The 20559-nt window shown below is 48.1% G+C and overlaps 1 protein-coding gene across 2 annotated transcripts in view; it reads right to left on the bottom strand.

The window, feature by feature from the left end:
* Positions 1 to 20559, bottom strand: part of LOC138491106 (probable cation-transporting ATPase 13A4) — a 1999067-nt gene that overhangs the window by 1062910 nt on the left and 915598 nt on the right. For both annotated transcript variants that reach the window (XM_069617426.1, XM_069617427.1), the window contains exon 8: positions 15012 to 15084. In XM_069617426.1, the coding sequence (XP_069473527.1) occupies positions 15012 to 15084 (73 nt within the window). The remainder of the gene's footprint in view (positions 1 to 15011; positions 15085 to 20559) is intronic.

The raw sequence follows: 20559 nt of genomic DNA, 5'->3' as shown, positions 1-20559 counted from the left end.
CAAACCTAATTTAAAGGTGGAGTGTGGGCTGGATTCTGGTTTCCTTAAATCTTTTTTTCCAATGTGCAGGTTTGTAGTTTTTGCCATTACTTCCTGCTCGGTGAGCTGCTTCTTCATGCTTTATAGACAGATTTTGTGAGTAATGGTGGAAGTTTACTTTGACTCTGTTTACACAGAGGGACATTGGGCTCTCTGCCATGTTAGGTGGAACCACGGTATAGTGAGCTCTTGAACCATCCTGTTGTGTACATCCATGCTGTTGGTCAAGTTTATTCCATCTCTCACTTAGCGTCATAAGTTTGAGGTCAGGTTTTACAATAGTGTTAGATTCGAAAGACACTGGTTGAGTCAAGGTGCAGATTCTTCCATCTACAGCACCTTTGTAGATCTCCGATTGATCCATTGACAACTGTTCTGATGAGACTAGATTAGTCAATCCCTCTACAACAGGTGCTGTTTTTGAGGAGATGTCATTGTGCAGGAGTCCATAATGGTGGACAAGCCTGCTCCATCTTGCATTAAGGGTCATAGGGCTTTGATTACTATTGGCTTCTGTGTTTGATGGGTCAGGCGTTGATCCGACCAGCGTACAGGTTCTGCCTGCGGATACAGCTTTTGTTACGGGACCCCACTCAGTTGGTAACTTTTTTTCTGTTATTATGTTATTTGTAACTTCAGGCACACTTGGGGACTTATTTGTTATTGTGGATTCGTTTTGTTTGCCTCCGACAGTCATCATATATGGACATGTTCATCAATTCGTTTGTGGAGTCTTCACAATTGACAATCTCCTCATTTGGGCAGTTGTCCAGTGTTTTTACAGCGTCAACTGTTTGTTTGGGCTTACCTATAACATGCCCATTTGTATTTACCGTTAAGTTGGCGGTTTTTGTTTGCACAAAAATTTCCTCGAGATGTTGCAATTTTGACGATTTTTCGAACGTTGGTTCTTGGATTTTTTTTGTTCAGGCTTTTTTGTCGGGACTTGCTTTGAGAATGAAGCATTTTTGTTAAAGATAGGGTAATTTTCAGGCAAGTTTTTGATAGATAATCCGTCGACTTTGAGGTTGATTTTATTAGGGCCCGCTAAGTTTCCTGAGGTATTTGATGTTTGATGGTCGCGTAAGGCAGGATTCGTGACCTCATTGCAACTTTGCACAGCACTGGCAAATGAAGATTTCATGGTTAAAGCTTCAATGATGACTGATGCTGTAATTGAGTCATTCAGTATGTCAGAGGCTAGTTCTGTCTGGATTGAGTCTCCCAGTCTCATCTGAGATGGTAAGCCTCATTAATTTTGTTTTTGATGGGACCTTTGACTTTGTTTTCCTTTAGACAGTCATGATCTTCATTGGAGCCAGTTACCGTCTCATTAGATATTTGCATTGTTATCACCACAGGACTGCTTATTGTCCGTGTGGCCAGAGCCTCATTGGTTGGTGTTTGCAAGACTGGGATATGTTCGTTTCCAGTTGTTGTCAGAGCCTCTTGTGACGTTACTTCTTTGTTTTTTTAGCTGAGATGATGTCTTCTGATTTGTCTGTTTGCTTTTATTTCCCACTGTATGCTCTTTCATTCCAAGCAATGTTAGGGCTTCTTTTGCCACTTCAGCGAATAATCTTTTTTCCACGTTACCATTTTTTTTCTGGTCCGTTAGATTGGTCAGCGAATCCTGGCATTCATTTTGTGGTAGGTGTATTTGAATAGTATATTATCACTTTCAAGATTTACCACTTTAGAATTTCTCAGTGCCACCAATGTTGACAAGTCTTTAATGTTGTCATTTATTTGTTCATACAGTTTAATAAATGGCGATATTGATATTGCTAAGGTGGACATCAGGATTGGTTGCACATCATGTACAATCTTTTTTGTTATGTCATCTGTTCTTTCAGGTTGCCTTGTACGAGCCTTATACATAGTTTTTCGTATCTTTGGGTACTCATGCTCCATTATTGATGAGTCAGTAGAAATAGGTGTTGAACTAGAAGAGTTTTTGCTGAGCCTAGTTGGCTGACCATTTGTGAGTACAGGTCCTTTGTGATGTGTTACTGATTTCTTTGAACATCGTTGTGAGCATATCAGTTGGGAGGGAAGAGCTTGAGTCGGCTCTTTTATATAGAACACTTATCCAACTTGTTTTGGGTGATCTTTCAAAGCTGACATCTTTTGGAGTTTTTAGACTATTTCCATTTGCTACTTTCCCAATGTTATTGCACTTTTCTTTGCGTTTATCTGTTTTGTTTGTTGTGTTTAAGTGCGAGAAGTCCTGTAGAATCTGTTCACTATATTAAGTGAATTTCTTTTGTCGCAACTGATTTCAGGACATGAGCTAGTGGAAGGCTCAGGCGGACCTTCAGTAAGCAACACGTTATTTTCGAAGGGCATAAAAGGTTCAAGTGCATCAAACAGGGGTGCATGAAAGACATCATCACTTTCGGGCTCAGCGTCACGTTGTACAGAAAGGATCTTCGCTGAGTTGCGTGAAGGTTCCTGTTCTATGGTTGTTGTAGTTACTGTAGGATTCCGAGCTGTAAGAGGCAATAAGCCTTGGTAGCTGCGTACAAGGGCAGGGAGGCCAGTGATCACAGTCTTGTCAATAGATGTCCTTGAGACTACAGAGCCCACACCATCCGCCAATCCACCAGCATGCCAGGCAAGGACACGCAGTGTGGAGACTCGGTAAGTGTCTTTCGTTGTGTTTATAATTTCGAGATTGTGTCCACCATTAGGCTGGATCATGATTGTGTGTGTCTGGGCTACTCGAGTCAAGTCGTCTGCATGTACGGTCTCATAATTCCCTATGCATTCGGCCAGACTAAAATGTTGTTGAGTGTCCAATGGACCACATGCAAGGTTAAAAGTGTCTGTGGTCATCACAGATGAACAGTTGTGCAACAGATCAGAGTTGGTAGGAATAGGAGCAGAGAAAGGAGGGGCTAGTTCATCCGCTTGGGCAGTGGACGTTGTTCTCAAGTTCGTTAACTCGTTGGCTTTATCACAAGGAAACAAGGTATCGGCAGTACATTTCAAGGGCCTGAATCGACCGCAAGGAGGTGCACTCAGAGACCGAAATGAACTTACTTGGAAAGCCTGCGAAGGCGATGCTGATGACATCAAACACTGCCGACACTTGCAGGTAAACTTAGCCTCTGACGCTTGTATATCACTCTTTGCATTTTACTCCATGTTTCTTCTCCCAATGCGAGGTCTCGACGCACTTGGGCACGCGTCTTTAAATGAGAAGAAGAAGCAGATATCGGTTGAGGGAGGCCAGTTTGTTACGAACATGGGGGGCGGCCATGTTGTGCACTAAGGTTTCCGGGCTCCGGACTCAGTCTCCAGAGCCTCCAAAGACTCTGCTTGGCTCTGCAGCGTGAGTCGGGTTTTAAGCTGAGCACGCCCACTTCAATGTGAAAAGTGAAAAAATACTGCTCCAGACCCCAGGCACCAACGATTCCAAAGACTCTGCTTGACTCTGTGGCGCAAGTCGGGTTTTAAGCAGAGAACGCCCATTTCAATGTGAAATGTGTAAAAGCCTTTAACACCAGAAGGGAAGAGCTGAGAGCCATAAGGCTCATGACCGTCCAGAAAAAATACACCCTCAATCTGATAATGGCTATCGAGAGGGGGGTGTACAATAATTGGGTCTTCTTGCTGTACATATATATATATACCCAAGTGAGGAAAATGGGACCCTCACAAAGGCAATATCCACATTGACAGAACTGCACACAATAATTATGGAAGGGGTGGAAGACATTCTGGATGATGACTGGTTTACCTACCTGTTCTCATGGATACCCAGCTACTTGGCTAACACATTGAAAATATTAATGGGCATACTGAAACTAGTACTGTTAGGTTTCTGTGTTCTATGAATAGCAACAGGCCAATGCAAAAAGACTGTCAAAAAAGCAGTAGGAATGAAAATAGTGATAAACTTGGATACTTGCATGCCTGAAGATACATGAACAGATGACTTCCTTTGCACCTAGACAATGGAAAGCCCTATTGCACTTTCAGTGGTAAAACTTTATATATCCTCAGGAACATGACAATTACACTGAGCACTGGGTATATGATTCCAATGGGGAGTGCTACTACATGACCTGGAATCCAGATGAGCATGTGAGACATGGAGGTAGCTTGAGTGGGGTGACTAAAATATGGATACCCAAGGAGCGCTATATAGGAGAGAGCAGAAGGAAGAGTGTTGAGAGGCAGATGAATACGATATCTATGGCTTCTGTCCCTCCCCCGGCCCAATACTGCACAGTTGAAAAATATTACTTACTGAGACAACTGTACCGCCCTTAACCCAGGTAGGTGCAACAGTACATAGAGACAATTAAAGCTGAAGATTGCAAAAGTAGTCAAACTAATATTGTAGCAGTAACAAGCACACACAGTAGATACAAAGCACATATGCACTCCACATGAAGAGCCAATATAATATGTGATATATGCATTTATACATGAAGAATATTAACATAGCATCCACAGACATTACGAACACTAACATGACCGATATATAAGGTGAATACAACATGAACGATATGGGAATATAGTTTGCTAACATTGAAACATCTCTGAATGAGCACAAGCCTCAGACTCTGGAAAACTAAAAAATGCTGAATCCACAAAAAAACAAATCCGCACAGAGCTCAGGCGGTAGCTGTGAATTAGTACCAAGATTAGAATGAAATTGTGAGGACACGTGCAGCGGAACGAAGGCATGAGATAGCGGGTCCCAAGATTGAAGCAGGATACTCCTAGATTAAAGTTTCATAAGAATAAAACCAGTCTTCGTTAGCCAGGTGCAACACAACAGTAATCCAAACAGACTCCATGAAGAATAATGCAAGAGTGTCCCCAGTGGTAATCAAGAACAATACACATATCTTAATAAGAACTAAAGTCTCAATAAATAGGAGGTAATGCCATTTCATACATGGTTTCTTCGAATGTGACCCATAATTGGAGAACACTGACTATTCATTAGAAGTCAACTTAGATAATACACCTGCACTACTCCCTAAATGTGCACATGGACACAAGACGCCACACAAGGCCAAGTACAAAGGGGTTGCCCGGTCTCATGGCCTGAGACTGAGGGATGTTAACCTTTAATTGGAGGATGAATATTCCATGGGCCTCCTCCCCTACTCTATGTCTGGCTCATACCTTGACGACATGCCAAGTGTCCAAGGTTGGCAAGATCTCAAAAGTATAGGAACACAGTGATGGAAGTTTTAAAATCTTTATTAATTGGCTTTAAAGGGGTTTGAGACTTCCTATCTGCCCCATCACTAAACTGGGAGCAAGCTCGACCGTTGAATAAAAGAAAACAGTCCTAGTAAAAATAAAGAAGTATCTAATAACACTATTGCCTGTGATAAGCTTATAGAATAACTAGTAAGGGGAAATATACATTTTCAACAAAAAAACAAAGTGTATCAAAATAAGTCAGGATGGTTGTACGTTTCTCACTAATGCCCTTCCCCTATGGATAAGCCACAGGTCCAGATAATAACTGCAAGGAGGATGTCTGGTACAGGTCTACTACTTCCAAGTAGCTAGGGTACAATTCGTACAATTCACTTCCCAGGGCAACTCTCCTGGGTCTAGAGTCAAAATGTCACAATAGGCTTCTCTTGCCTCTTTCAGTGTTAACAATACAGTTCTGTTCAGTATTCAAAAGGCTGTCCCCTCTGGTTTCCTTCAACCAAGCTCAGACTTTTCTTTGCAAAGCATTCACAGATGTCACATAGGCCCAACCGGTTCACCTCGTTCGGCCTTGAGCCTGTTAGTTTCGATAGACACTTCACGACAGGCTTCCCCCTGTCAGGCTTGCGCCCGTCTCCTTCAAGCACATGAATTACTACCCACTTATCTATGTCGGACGCAGGCCTGCCACTGTGTGTAATTCACTTCCAGTTTCCCCTCGAAGACTTTCAGTACTGTACAAGCTGGCGCACAGCTCTGCATGACCACTTCGAATCAGGTTAAGCAAAGTTCATATAGGTTTTTCTCACAAGCCCCTCAGGTTTCTGGCTATGGAAACACTACGTCCTAGAAATGATTTCACTTCACAATGCACAGTTCGCAAGTTCACAGAAACCTTTGGAAAAAGCACTATCAGAACATTGTCACCTTATTGCACGGCATGTCCCACAATGCACCTCTTCCCTGGGTCCTTTTTGGTTCTCCTGGGTCACTCCCCTTCCCAGATAACCTCCCAGTCCATGTGCTCTTCTGTGATTGGGTCCTCGCGGCCCTTCAGGATCTATCCCTGAATTGGAGGCCTCCCCAATGCAAATTTCAGTTTCTTGGCTCTGTGTCTCCCGCTTCGCTCTGCTGCCGCTGCACGCTCTCGAGTGTCCCTTGCCTCATTTCTCCAGACTCACCGGGCAGCGTCGGACTGAGCAGCGGTTCCCTTTGGATATGCAGGATTGGGGGTCAGGGTCTTTGCCATCGGCCCCTCAGACCCCTTTTGGGTTGGCTCTGGTCCCAATGGAGTGAGTCCTGCCCTGGGCTTGACGAACAGAGTGCAGGCTGCGTGGTTCTGGCTCCATGGAGGCTCAGCTCCTTCGCCACGCTATTGGGCCAGCGTTTTTGCGTACCACTCAAGAGGCCACCAGTTCCTGCTTCCTTCTGTTCCTGGGTCTCCTGTCTGGGCAGTAACCCCAACTTGCTCCCGCCGAGTGCCTAGAATTTAGGTAGGGATCCTCTGCCGGTCTCTGCCTTGCAGCCTCCTTTCTGGCTTCCCGAGAGCAACTGTCCTTTTCCCCTTAACAGCCTCCTTTTATACACCTGCGTAGTGTTAAGGGTTTGCAGGTGTTTTGTCAGGGTTGGGCCTGCCTGTCCTCTTTAGTGGGACAATATTGAGAATGTCCATAGGAATTCATGGACTGTTGATTCCCATGGGCATTCTTCGCAACTTCTGGTTGCTTCCTCTTCTTCTCAGTACATGTGGGAAACCGGGAAGGGGAGATGGAGTGGAGATGGAAATATCCCCTGGGTGTTAGTTTACATCCCCCTTGGTATTCTAAGAGAAGAAGGGGATAATTGGATATCTAGTTTTGCAGAGAGGCAAACTTCGTATTGGGGTTCAGAGATAATCTTGAGTTTCCTTGTTTTCTCCTTTTCCATAAGGAAAAAGGTTGGGAAGGATAGGATGGTGATGCCAATGTCCCACAATTACAGAGGGGATGTCGGGTAGGGGTGTGTCAGAAAGCAGAGGATACTGCATCTCACCTAAGGGCGCTCTGCCCACAGTCCCAAGGAACCCATCTAGGTGACCCTCCCTTGCTCATCCACTGCCAGAGTCAGTATCCAAGCGGGATAGCCCTCCCCCTGCACAATAGATTCCAGGGTCTAAAGGTGAGAACACCATCAGGTTTCTCACAGTGCCAACCTATCAAAATCCTTGGACACGTAAGGACCATCAAATAGCATGGCAATAAACCCCTTGCAGTGAAGATGATGCAGTTTAAACATTATCAAAATAGGGGTGGGAGCCATCAGCTATGTCTAACCGAATCAAATGTTTAACCCCTTTGGAAGCCATATGTAGCCAACCGTACGAACCTATCTCCAGTTCCCGTAGATTTTAGTAAACGGAGATTATGTTAGGACGCCACTAATTACACATCTGTAGTATTTAGGCTGTTTTTAATTGATACACCGAGAATCACAAGATTTGAATGCTTGTATGCTATCCCTCTATGACAAAGCTGGAATCAGTCTCACACTTGGTCTACTTCTTCATTTGAATCTGGTTTGGATTGACTCCAGTTCCTCTGGGTCTGTTTGGGAGTTTTTGGGCTGTCTTAACAGCACCTGTAAGCACACGGTTCTGGACAACTGCACCTGTAAGAGAAAGGATCTGGACAAACGCACCTGTAAGAGCAATGATGTGGGCCACTGCACCTGTAAGAGCAATGATCTGGGCCACTGCACCTGTAAGAGCAATGACCTGGACAATCACACCTGTAAGAGCAGTGATCTGGGCCACAGCATCTGTAGGAGCAATTATCTGGGCCACTGCACCTTTAAGAGCAGTGATCTGGGCCACTGCACCTGTAAGAACAATGATCTGGACAAACACACCTGTAAGAGCAGTGATCTGGGCCACTGTACCTGTAAGAGCAATGATCTGGACCACCGCACCTGTAAGAGCAATGATCTTGACCACCGCACCTGTAAGAACAATGATCTGGACCACCGCACCTGTAAGAACAATGATCTGGGCCACCGCACCTGTAAGAACAATGATCTGGGCCACTGCACCTGTAAGAACAATGATCTGGGCCACTGCACCTGTAAGAGCAATGATCTGGGCCACTGCACCTGTAAGAACAATGATCTGGGCCACTGCACCTGTAAGAACAATGATCTGGACAAACGCACCTGTAAGAGCAATGATCTGGGCCACCACACCTGTAAGAGCAGTGATCTGGGCCACCGCACCTGTAAGAGCAATGATCTGGACCACCGCACCTGTAAGAGCAATGATCTGGACCACTGCACTTGTAAGAGCAATGATCTGGGCCACTGCACCTGTAAGAGCAATGATCTGACCACTGCACCTGTAAGAGCAATGATCTGGACAAACGCACCTGTAAGAGCAATGATCTGGACAAACGCACCTGTAAGAGCAATGATCTGGACCACCGCACCTGTAAGAGCAATGCTCTGGGCCACTGCACCTGTAAGAGCAATGATCTGACCACTGCACCTGTAAGAGCAATGATCTGGACAAACGCACCTGTAAGAGCAATGATCTAGGCCACTGCACCTGTAAGAGCAATGATCTGGACAACCGCACCTGTAAGAGCAATGATCTGGACAAACGCACCTGTAAGAGCAATGATCTGGACCACTGCACCTGTAAGAGCAATGATCTGACCACTGCACCTGTAAGAGCAATGATCTGGACCACTGCACCTGTAAAAGCAATGATCTGGAACACTGCACCTGTAAGAACAATGATCTGGACCACTGCACCTGTAAGAGCAATGATCTGGACCACTGCACCTGTAAAAGCAATGATCTGGACAAACACCTGTAAGAGCAATGATCTGGACAAACGCACCTGTAAGAGCAATGATCTGGACAAACGCACCTGTAAGAGCAATGATCTGGACCACTGCACCTGTAAGAGCAATGATCTGGACAAACACCTGTAAGAGCAATGATCTGGACCACTGCACCTGTGAGAACAATGATCTGGACCACTGCACCTGTAAGAGCAATTATCTGGACCACTGCACCTGTAAGAGCAATTATCTGGACAAACACCTGTAAGAGCAATGATCTGGGCCACCGCACCTGTAAGAGCAATGACCTGGACCACTGCACCTGTGCGAGCAATGATCTGGGCCACCGCACCTGTGCGAGCAATGATCTGGGCCACCGCACCTGTAAGAGCAATGACCTGGACCACTGCACCTGTAAGAGCAATGACCTGGACCACTGCACCTGTAAGAGCAATGATCTGGGCCACTGCACCTGTAAGAGCAATGATCTGGGCCACTGCACCTGTAAGAGCAATGATCTGGACCACCGCACCTGTAAGAGCAATGATCTGGGCCACCGCACCTGTAAGAGCAATGATCTGTACAACCGCACCTGTAAGAGCAATGATCTGGACCACTGCACCTGTAAGAGCAATGATCTGACCACTGCACCTGTAAGAGAAATGATCTGGACCACTGCACCTGTAAAAGCAATGATCTGGACCACTGCACCTGTAAGAGCAATGATCTGGACCACTGCACCTGTAAGAGCAATGATCTGGACCACTGCACCTGTAAAAGCAATGATCTGGACAAACACCTGTAAGAGCAATGATCTGGACAAACGCACCTGTAAGAGCAATGATCTGGACAAACGCACCTGTAAGAGCAATGATCTGGACCACTGCACCTGTAAGAGCAATGATCTGGACAAACACCTGTAAGAGCAATGATCTGGACCACTGCACCTGTAAGAGCAATGATCTGGACCACTGCACCTGTAAGAGCAATTATCTGGACCACTGCACCTGTAAGAGCAATTATCTGGACAAACACCTGTAAGAGCAATGATCTGGGCCACCGCACCTGTAAGAGCAATGACCTGGACCACTGCACCTGTGCGAGCAATGATCTGGGCCACCGCACCTGTGCGAGCAATGATCTGGGCCACCGCACCTGTAAGAGCAATGACCTGGACCACTGCACCTGTAAGAGCAATGACCTGGACCACTGCACCTGTAAGAGCAATGATCTGGGCCACTGCACCTGTAAGAGCAATGATCTGGGCCACTGCACCTGTAAGAGCAATGATCTGGGCCACAGCACCTGTAAGAGCAATGATCTGGACCACCGCACCTGTAAGAGCAATGATCTGGGCCACCGCACCTGTAAGAGCAATGATCTGTACAACCGCACCTGTAAGAGCAATGATCTGGGCCACTGCACCTGTAAGAGCAATGATCTGGACTACTGCACCTGTAAGAGCAATGATCTGGGCCACCGCACCTGTAAGAGCAATGATCTGGACCACTGCACCTGTAAGAGCAATGATCTGGACAACCGCACCTGTAAGAGCAATGATCTGGGCCACCGCACCTGTAAGAGCAATGATCTGGACCACTGCACCTGTAAGAGCAATGATCTGGACCACTGCACCTGTAAGAGCAATGATCTGGAGAAACGCACCTGTAAGAGCAATGATCTGGACCACTGCACCTGTAAGAGCAATGATCTGGACCACTGCATTTGTAAAAGCAATGATCTGGACCACTGCACCTGTAAGAACAATGATCTGGACCACTGCACCTGTAATAGCAATGATCTGGACAAACACCTGTAAGAGCAATGATCTGGACAAACGCACCTGTAAGAGCAATGATCTGGACAAACGCACCTGTAAGAGCAATGATCTGGACCACTGCACCTGTAAGAACAATGATCTGGACCACTGCACCTGTAAGAGCAATGATCTGGACAAACACCTGTAAGAGCAATGATCTGGACCACTGCACCTGTAAGAACAATGATCTGGACCACTGCACCTGTAAGAGCAATTATCTGGACAAACACCTGTAAGAGCAATGATCTGGGCCACCGCACCTGTAAGAGCAATGATCTGGACCACTTCACCTGTAAGAGCAATGATCTGGGCCACCGCACCTGTAAGAGCAATGATCTGGGCCACTGCACCTGTAAGAGCAATGATCTGGACCACCGCACCTGTAAGAGCAATGATCTGGACCACTGCACCTGGAAGAGCAATGATCTGGACCACTGCACCTGTAAGAGCAATGATCTGGGCCACCGCACCTGTAAGAGCAATGATCTGGACCACCGCACCTGTAAGAGCAATGATCTGGGCCACCGCACCTGTAAGAGCAATGATCTGGGCCACCGCACCTGTAAGAGCAATGATCTGGGCCACTGCACCTGTAAGAGCAATGATCTGGGTCACTGCACCTGTAAGAGCAATGATCTGGGCCACCGCACCTGTAAGAGCAATGATCTGGGCCACTGCACCTGTAAGAGCAATGATCTGGGCCACCGCACCTGTAAGAGCAATGATCTGGGCCACCGCACCTGTAAGAGCAATGATCTGGGCCACCGCACCTGTAAGAGTAATGATCTGGACAAACGCACCTGTAAGAGCAATGATCTGGACAAACGCACCTGTAAGAGCAATGATCTGGGCCACCGCACCTGTAAGAGCAATGATCTGGACCACTGCACCTGTAAGAGCAATGATCTGGACCACTGCAGCTGTAAGAGCAATGATCTGGACAAACGCACCTGTAAGAGCAATGATCTGGGCCACCGCACCTCTAAGAGCAATGATCTGGACCACTGCACCTGTAAGAGCAATGATCTGGAAAACTGCACCTGTAAGAGCAATGGTCTGGGCCACCGCACCTGTAAGAGCAATGATCTGGACCACTGCACCTGTAAGAGCAATGATCTGGACCACTGCACCTGTAAGAGCAATGATCTGGGCCACCGCACCTGTAAGAGCAATGATCTGGACCACCGCACCTGTAAGAGCAATGATCTGGGCCACCGCACCTGTAAGAGCAATGATCTGGGCCACCGCACCTGTAAGAGCAATGATCTGGGCCACTGCACCTGTAAGAGCAATGATCTGGGTCACTGCACCTGTAAGAGCAATGATCTGGGCCACCGCACCTGTAAGAGCAATGATCTGGGCCACTGCACCTGTAAGAGCAATGATCTGGGCCACCGCACCTGTAAGAGCAATGATCTGGGCCACCGCACCTGTAAGAGCAATTATCTTGGCCACCGCACCTGTAAGAGTAATGATCTGGACAAACGCACCTGTAAGAGCAATGATCTGGACAAACGCACCTGTAAGAGCAATGATCTGGGCCACCGCACCTGTAAGAGCAATGATCTGGACCACTGCACCTGTAAGAGCAATGATCTGGACCACTGCAGCTGTAAGAGCAATGATCTGGACAAACGCACCTGTAAGAGCAATGATCTGGGCCACCGCACCTCTAAGAGCAATGATCTGGACCACTGCACCTGTAAGAGCAATGATCTGGAAAACTGCACCTGTAAGAGCAATGGTCTGGGCCACCGCACCTGTAAGAGCAATGATCTGGACCACTGCACCTGTAAGAGCAATGATCTGGACCACTGCACCTGTAAGAGCAATGATCTGGGCCACCGCACCTGTAAGAGCAATGATCTGGACCACTGCACCTGTAAGAGCAATGATCTGGGCCACCGCACCTGTAAGAGCAATGATCTGGGCCACTGCACCTGTAAGAGCAATGATCTGGGCCACCGCACCTGTAAGAGCAATGATCTGGGCCACCGCACCTGTAAGAGCAATGATCTGGACAAACGCACCTGTAAGAGCAATGATCTGGGCCACCGTACCTGTAAGAGCAATGATCTGGACCACTGCACCTGTAAGAGCAATGATCTGGCCCACTGCACCTATAAGAGCAATGATCTGGGCCACAGCACCTGTAAGAGCAATGATCTGGACAAACGCACCTGTAAGAGCAATGATCTGGGCCACCGCACCTGTAAGAGCAATGATCTGGACCACTGCACCTGTAAGAGCAATGATCTGGACCACTGCACCTGTAAGAGCAATGATCTGGACCACCGCACCTGTAAGAGCAATGATCTGGACCACTGCACCTGTAAGAGCAATTATCTGGACAAACACCTGTAAGAGCAATGATCTGGGCCACCGCACCTGTAAGAGCAATGACCTGGACCACTGCACCTGTAAGAGCAATGACCTGGACCACTGCACCTGTACGAGCAATGATCTGGGCCACCGCACCTGTAAGAGCAATGACCTGGACCACTGCACCTGTAAGAGCAATGACCTGGACCACTGCACCTGTAAGAGCAATGATCTGGGCCACTGCACCTGTAAGAGCAATGATCTGGGCCACTGCACCTGTAAGAGCAATGATCTGGGCCACTGCACCTGTAAGAGCAATGATCTGGGCCACAGCACCTGTAAGAGCAATGATCTGGGCCACAGCACCTGTAAGAGCAATGATCTGGACCACCGCACCTGTAAGAGCAATGATCTGGGCCACCGCACCTGTAAGAGCAATGATCTGTACAACCGCACCTGTAAGAGCAATGATCTGGGCCACTGCACCTGTAAGAGCAATGATCTGGACTACTGCACCTGTAAGAGCAATGATCTGGGCCACCGCACCTGTAAGAGCAATGATCTGGACCACTGCACCTGTAAGAGCAATGATCTGGACAAACGCACCTGTAAGAGCAATGATCTGGGCCACCGCACCTGTAAGAGCAATGATCTGGACCACTGCACCTGTAAGAGCAACGATCTGGACCACTGCACCTTTAAGAGCAATGATCTGGACAAACGCACCTGTAAGAGCAATGATCTATCTGGACCACTGCACCTGTAAGAGCAATGATCTGGACCACTGCACCTGTAAGAGCAATGATCTGGACCACTGCACCTGTAAGAGCAATGATCTGGACCACTGCACCTGTAAGAGCAATGATCTGGACCACTGCACCTGTAAGAGCAATGATCTGGACCACTGCACCTGTAAGAGCAATGATCTGGACCACTGCACCTGTAAGAGCAATGATCTGGACAAACGCACCTGTAAGAGCAATGATCTATCTGGACCACTGCACCTGTAAGAGCAATGATCTGGACCACTGCACCTGTAAGAGCAATGATCTGGACCACTGCACCTGTAAGAGCAATGATCTGGGCCACTGCACCTGTAAGAGCAATGACCTGGACCACTGCACCTGTAAGAGCAATGATCTGGACAAGTGCACGAAATGGGATTGTTTGGTCACAGGAACGGAGGAAACTTTTCTAGGGCACTAAACGCCAAAGGGTTACCAACGCTGTCAACGACCAATCTAGTAATCCAAAAATGATCTGAATTAAGTATGGGGACACGTTTCCTGGACCTCAAAATGATGCCCACTTTTGTGAAGCACCTTTGACAGATAGTCGAAGGAAGGAGTTACTGTCTGGAGTTTCTAAGCAAATGGGCAGAAGAGTAACGTGTGGCTTTTGACATCAGGTAAGACCAGGCAAACTAATTCAGGTACCTAAAAGTCAGACAGGTCAGTAAGAATTGCACTCAGTTCGAGTCAACATGCTAGTTCAGGTGACTTCTTGCTGAGTAAACCTGATCCTTTTAACTAGCGCCAGGCCAGGTGAACTGCTGCACTGTGAGCTGCTTTTTCTGATTTGCCTAGTCCAAGCATAGTTCACCAAAGAACTAGTCGCACACTTCGAAGGCTAAAGACAGGTGCCTACGCTTGAAAAATAAATTTAAAAAAAACATTGACTTGTGCAGCCTTGTTGACATTGACATGCTGTCTAGGATTGTTTAATTAGTAGAAAATGCACATAATGCTAGTAGACTGCGTTGTATTTCTACACATGAGGATTTCATAATTATACATTTGTAAAAATGAACAGATGCACACACTCACCTCCATTTTTCAGGCACACAGTGACCATGACCTTGTTGTGCTCCTCGACCAGTTCGTGCAGTTTAACCGATTGCTGTCAGAGAAGTCAAGGGTGGAAAGAAAGGAAGATTATGTAAATAGCAGAAAGAATATCCCACATTGCCAGAACTAGGGGGGTCATTACGAGTTTGGAGGTAATGGAAAAATGATGCCAGTAAAGGATTACCGGCATCGCATACCTCTCTGGCTATTCCGACCTATGAACCCGGTATTAGAGGCACCGCTAATAACGGTGCCGCTAATAGCAGCAAGGGCGCGGGCACACGAACCTTCAGGCCGGCAATACAGGGATACCGCTAACGGGAGGACATCACAAGTCAGGTGGACATGCAAATACCGGCATCGTGAAGGCGCTAATATGGGATACCGGCATGCCGGGAATACCGGCATCACGAAGCACCCGTAAACTGCAATGTGCAGTGTTCCCAACTGCCACAGGTGCACACAATCAGCAGAGGTGGAGGCAATGGAGTCTGGGCCAGTACAAAAGGAGCACATCCACACACCACACCCCTTCCCACACCAAAATGATTCCACTAGTAGTAGCAATACTGGGGCTGGGGGACATGCTTGCATTGCTACACCAGCAACAACAACAACAGCAGGCACCACAGAGGCACCACAGAGGAGATGCAGGAGGAGAAGGAGGGTGAGACAGGCCCAGCATGCCCCACCAGTACAGCCAGTGGTACCACGCAGGCAGCCCCCAATTCCTCGCATCAGAGCCAGTCCATTCAACCTAACCCCTGAGCAGATCCACACCCTGTACCGCCTGGACCGGGACACCATCACCACCATCGTGGACATGATACACAACAACATTGTCAGCCACACTGAAATACGCACCGCCATCCCCCCTCTACTGAAGGTAGTGTCGGTGCTCCACTTCCTTGCCACAGGCACCTACCAGCACATGGTGGGGAAGATGCATGGCATATCACAACCCTTATTTTCCCGCATGCTGAACCAAGTACTGGATGCCCTCCTGAAGCACACAAGGGACTACATATCCCTACCACAGACTCCCCAGGAGATTTCGATACAAAAGTTGGCTTCCATGCACTGGCAGGCATGCCAAATTGCATAGGTGCCCTCGACTGCACCCACGTGGAGTTGGTGGTCCCTCATGCCATGGAGGTGGTGTACCGCAACCGCAAGCAATACCACTCCATCAATGTGCAGATGGTATGGGACGCCAGCAACATCATCACACATTGTTGTGCCCGATATCCCGGATCAACTCATGACTCAATGGTCCTGCGGAACTCCACGCTACCAAGCAACATGGAGAGACATGCAAGACGACGGGCCTGGCTGCTTGGCAAGTTGCATGACAGGCACATGGCAGTGAAATGGGGGGAGAGATGCACACACCACCATGGTGTCATTGTTGTGACAGCACAATGTCCACATCCCAAAACACTGTGCCCCAAAGCATCCCAAACTGAACATGACAACCAAATCCATAGCAATGAAATAAGCTGGAAACCTATCACTTAAAACCACCCCACATCCCACAACACGTGCAGCACTCATCCTCATAACTCAGCCTCCGTAACACAATCCAGCAACATGCTGTGAATAATCACTACGTAGCTGTCTGTAGCAAATCACCACACAGGACAAGCATCCATGGGAGTGCACTGAACAAAACCACCAAGGGAATCCACTGCCTGTCACAGGCCGCCACATCCACAGGAGTGCAGCATGTCACCATGGGAATAATCATCGCTGAATGGCAAATAATGCAGCAAGTACTGCCAATGCTGCCAGTTAGTAAATCATACAGGGCACATCACATATTCAACACAAACACAGCAGTATGCGTCCACAATGCATGAGCAACATCAAGACAGTGTACAACGTGTATCAACTTGAAGATGCATTCCACACCATGCGTCCATGGCACAGAACACATTGAGGGCATGAGAAATGTGTGCATACAACCAGGGACATGTGCATGTGACCATCAATTCTCTACAGGCATGTGTGACAAGTACAGCTGTCCATCATGAATCGACGAACATATACCTTTAATTTCCTCTCATGCAGGTGATAGTGGCTATCCCTTGAAGCTGTGGCTCCTCACCCCTGTCCAAAATCCGCAGAACAGGCACAAGGAGGACTACAATCGTTCCCATACCCGTACCCGTGTGGTCATCGAGCAGACGTTTGGCCTGTTGAAGGCATGGTTTCGCTGCCTTAGCCGGTCTGGTGGGGCACTCCTCTACAGGCATGAGAAGGTAGCTAAGATCATCATGTGTCATGCTGCACAACATGTTGTTCCGAAGGGAACCCTGCCCCCTGACATTGAACTTCAACCACCTGGTGATGATGAAGGGGATGAAGAAGATGTGGGTGCACATCATCGGGGTGCCGAAGCACAGGAGGGACGTGCTGTGCGTCAGTCAGTGATTGCACAATATTTCTAACATGCATGGCTGCAGAGGGTGACATGAAAGTGGGACAGAGGGCACTGGATGTGGGATTACATGTACACTATGCACTGTATATCAATAATTGACACATATGCAATAAGGAATGTCCACTCAAGTTTTTGTTTTACACAACGGGTGTATTAAAATGTCAAATAGAATTAAGTGCTCAACCCCTCCACCTCACACACCTGCTCCCCCTTCCCCCTCAACTCCCCCACACACCCTCTCCCGCCTCCCCCCACAACTCCCCCACACATGGTGTCCAAGCAAATGCTTCATGTGTCTGTGTCAATTGCCTTCATCAGGCTGCCCCTTCTACATCCTTCCACTTCCTGCACCTGGTGGCGGCATGTCTGATCGGTGCAAGGTGCGTGCTGACCTGCGTAGGTGGCTGTTTTGGGTGGAGCTTGATGAGGAAGGGGTGGCTGCTTGCTCCAGTTTGGGGGCCGGATGCTCAGCCTCCATGCAATCCACAATGCGGGCGAGGACCTGCCTCAGTGCAAACACCTCCTCACAGATCCTTGTGGTGCTTGCCTCAATGGCCTGCCTCAGGGAAGCAGTGTTGTCGCGCCCCCCCTGCCTTGCCTGTGCAATGTCTGCGACAAACTGCCTCACTAGGGCTGTGAGCTCCTCCTGGCGCAGTGCTGCCTGTCCCATCTGCTGCACCCCTGACTGTACAAAAGTGGAGGTTGAGGGTGCATGTGTGTCATCCCCAAATACATGTGGGTCCTTTGTGGGACTCATGCTCCCTTGTACGCACTCCCCTCCAGACTGCTGTGTAGTGCCGTGGTAGAAATCGACAGGTGTGACCTGGGGGATTGGGGCATGACTTGGTGTTGCAGGAAGGTCCGAGGAGTCGTCCTCGACAGGCACACACACCTGGCCCTGCACATCATCATCTGTATGGGGTGCCGTAGCTGTCACCTCCCCAACAGAGCTGTTCTCTGCAGATTGTGCCCCATCGCCCACTGTCTCCTGTGCAGGTATCACAGGTGTTTTGGGGACTGTGGTAACAGGCTTTAGAGGCACCAGTGCAGTGGCATCTTGAGCTGTTTTTGTCTTAAGTGCCTGTCATGGCTTCTCTGGGCCTTTCGAAGTGGAAGGCCTGTTGCCTTCATCCCTGGCCCTCTTCCAGGTTGTCACCTGTGGGGATAATTCCCGGGCCTCGCTGTCAGGATCTGAGCCTGTGGGGGACCAAGAGAGGGACGGCATGAGTGATGGTTTGACAAGCATCATGCATACATTTGTATTATTGCTCTTCTACACATTAAAGGGGATTAGGCAGTGGAGTTTTGATGCTCACGTTGCTTGCTATATGGGTGGAGCATGCAGGCATCCGTCGGGATCAGTCATGTTGGGGCGGGCGTGTGCTATGTGACATGCTTTTCTGTTGTGGCTTGCGTGCAGTGTGATTTATGCCATTTTCATATTTGTTTGGTGTGTGTCAGGTATGGCATTGTCATGCTGCATGCATGTGCATGTGTCTGTGCTGTGGACGGCATCTAGGCAGGGATGTGTCAATGTGTATGTATTGGGCCGTGCATTGCCTCTTTGGACAGACAAATTGGTGGACTATCATCATACTTAGCATTACAGTGTTTTCTTAGGACACTCACCTCCCTCCGCCGATGAGGTGGCACCACGCTCCATCTCGCCCACACCTTCTATGGCCTCTAGGCCAATCGTGCTGGCACAGATCTCCTCCCACCGGCTTAGCTTTATGGGTGAGCTTGCTCCTCCACCAGTTGCCATGGCCTGGCTCCTGTTTGTGGAAAGAATGTTCCTCACTCTCAGGTGCTGGTCATCCCAGCGCTCGCGGACATCCTTGATGGTATGGGGGGTGTTGCCTACGGCGGTGACTTTCTGGGCAACAAGTTGCCAGATCTCTCTCTTTTTCATTTGGACATCCCTCTTGAGGCTGTTAGCGGTCACCGCTAATGCCACGTCCATTGATGCCAGTAGTGCTGTCTGCGCTTTCCGTGATGCCGCTAAGGCCAATTTTTTTGACTTTAGTGGCATGGCGGTAATGTTGTTACCGGCATGGCGCAAAGCTTGTGCACGCAAACTCGTAATAGCCCTCTATTAGCGGGAATAGCCCTCTATTAGCAGGCTCTTTTCTACACGGACACAGTATTTGCTCCATGCCGGTAAGGACTGTTACTTACCTCCAACCTCGTAATGACCCCCATAGTATTGTACTACAAAACCAAAGAAAGCTGCCAGTGTTGTGAAACATGGGTAAGAGAAGGGCTCAGCATTCATGGCACTGCAGGGCTTGCAACACACAGGTCTGCCATGACTCACTTGGGCCAATCCAATATCTGTGGCAACAGATGAAGAGCCCAAGAAAATGGTGTTGGTGGTTTTTGTATTCGGGCATTGTCAATTCATGCATACTTCAAAATATATAATTTGGTGCATAAAGCTGACAAAAAAGCACCAAAAAACAATATCTGATATTTATATTTGCTTTGAGTTTCATAACAAATGCGTGGAACCTGTTCGGGCTTGCTAGGTCATAGGGCCTCAACCCCACTCCTGCACCACTCTTCATCCTCATGTGCACTCACAGAACAGCTATCTCAACTTAAAACTCTCTCCTCGGTTACCCATGCCCACCTATCTGCTTTCCATATGCCTGCCTATCCTCTTCCTCTTGCCTAGTCTCTTCTTCGCAACTAGTCTCCATCTTATACCCAACTGTCCACCTCTTCCATCTGACTAGCCTTCTCTCCCTCCGGCCCATCCTCCTATTCGTCTTGCCCATCTGTTCCTACAAACCATTCTCTCTTCAACCTGCCTATCTTCTTCCTCCGGCCCATAATTTCTTCTTGCAGAGCCACGTCTTCCTCCTGCCTATCCACTTCTTCCTTCTACTGACCCCCCCTTCCTCCTGCATATCCTCCATTTCCTACAAATGATCCTTTTTTACCTCCTGCCTATCCTTCTCTTCCACCTCACCACTCTCTTCCACCTGTCTATCCTCTTCTTCCTTCTACTCATCCTTCTCTGCATGCTGTCTATCCTCTTTCTCCTGCCTTCCCTCCTCTTTTTTCCTAATCATTCTCTTT

Source organism: Ambystoma mexicanum, chromosome 10 (assembly GCF_040938575.1).
Source record: "Ambystoma mexicanum isolate Mex_15411 chromosome 10, UKY_AmexF1_1, whole genome shotgun sequence".
Classification (NCBI taxonomy): Eukaryota; Metazoa; Chordata; class Amphibia; order Caudata; family Ambystomatidae; genus Ambystoma; species Ambystoma mexicanum.
The sequence above is the reverse complement of the archived record's forward strand: the minus strand, read 5'-3'. Positions and strand labels throughout refer to the sequence as shown.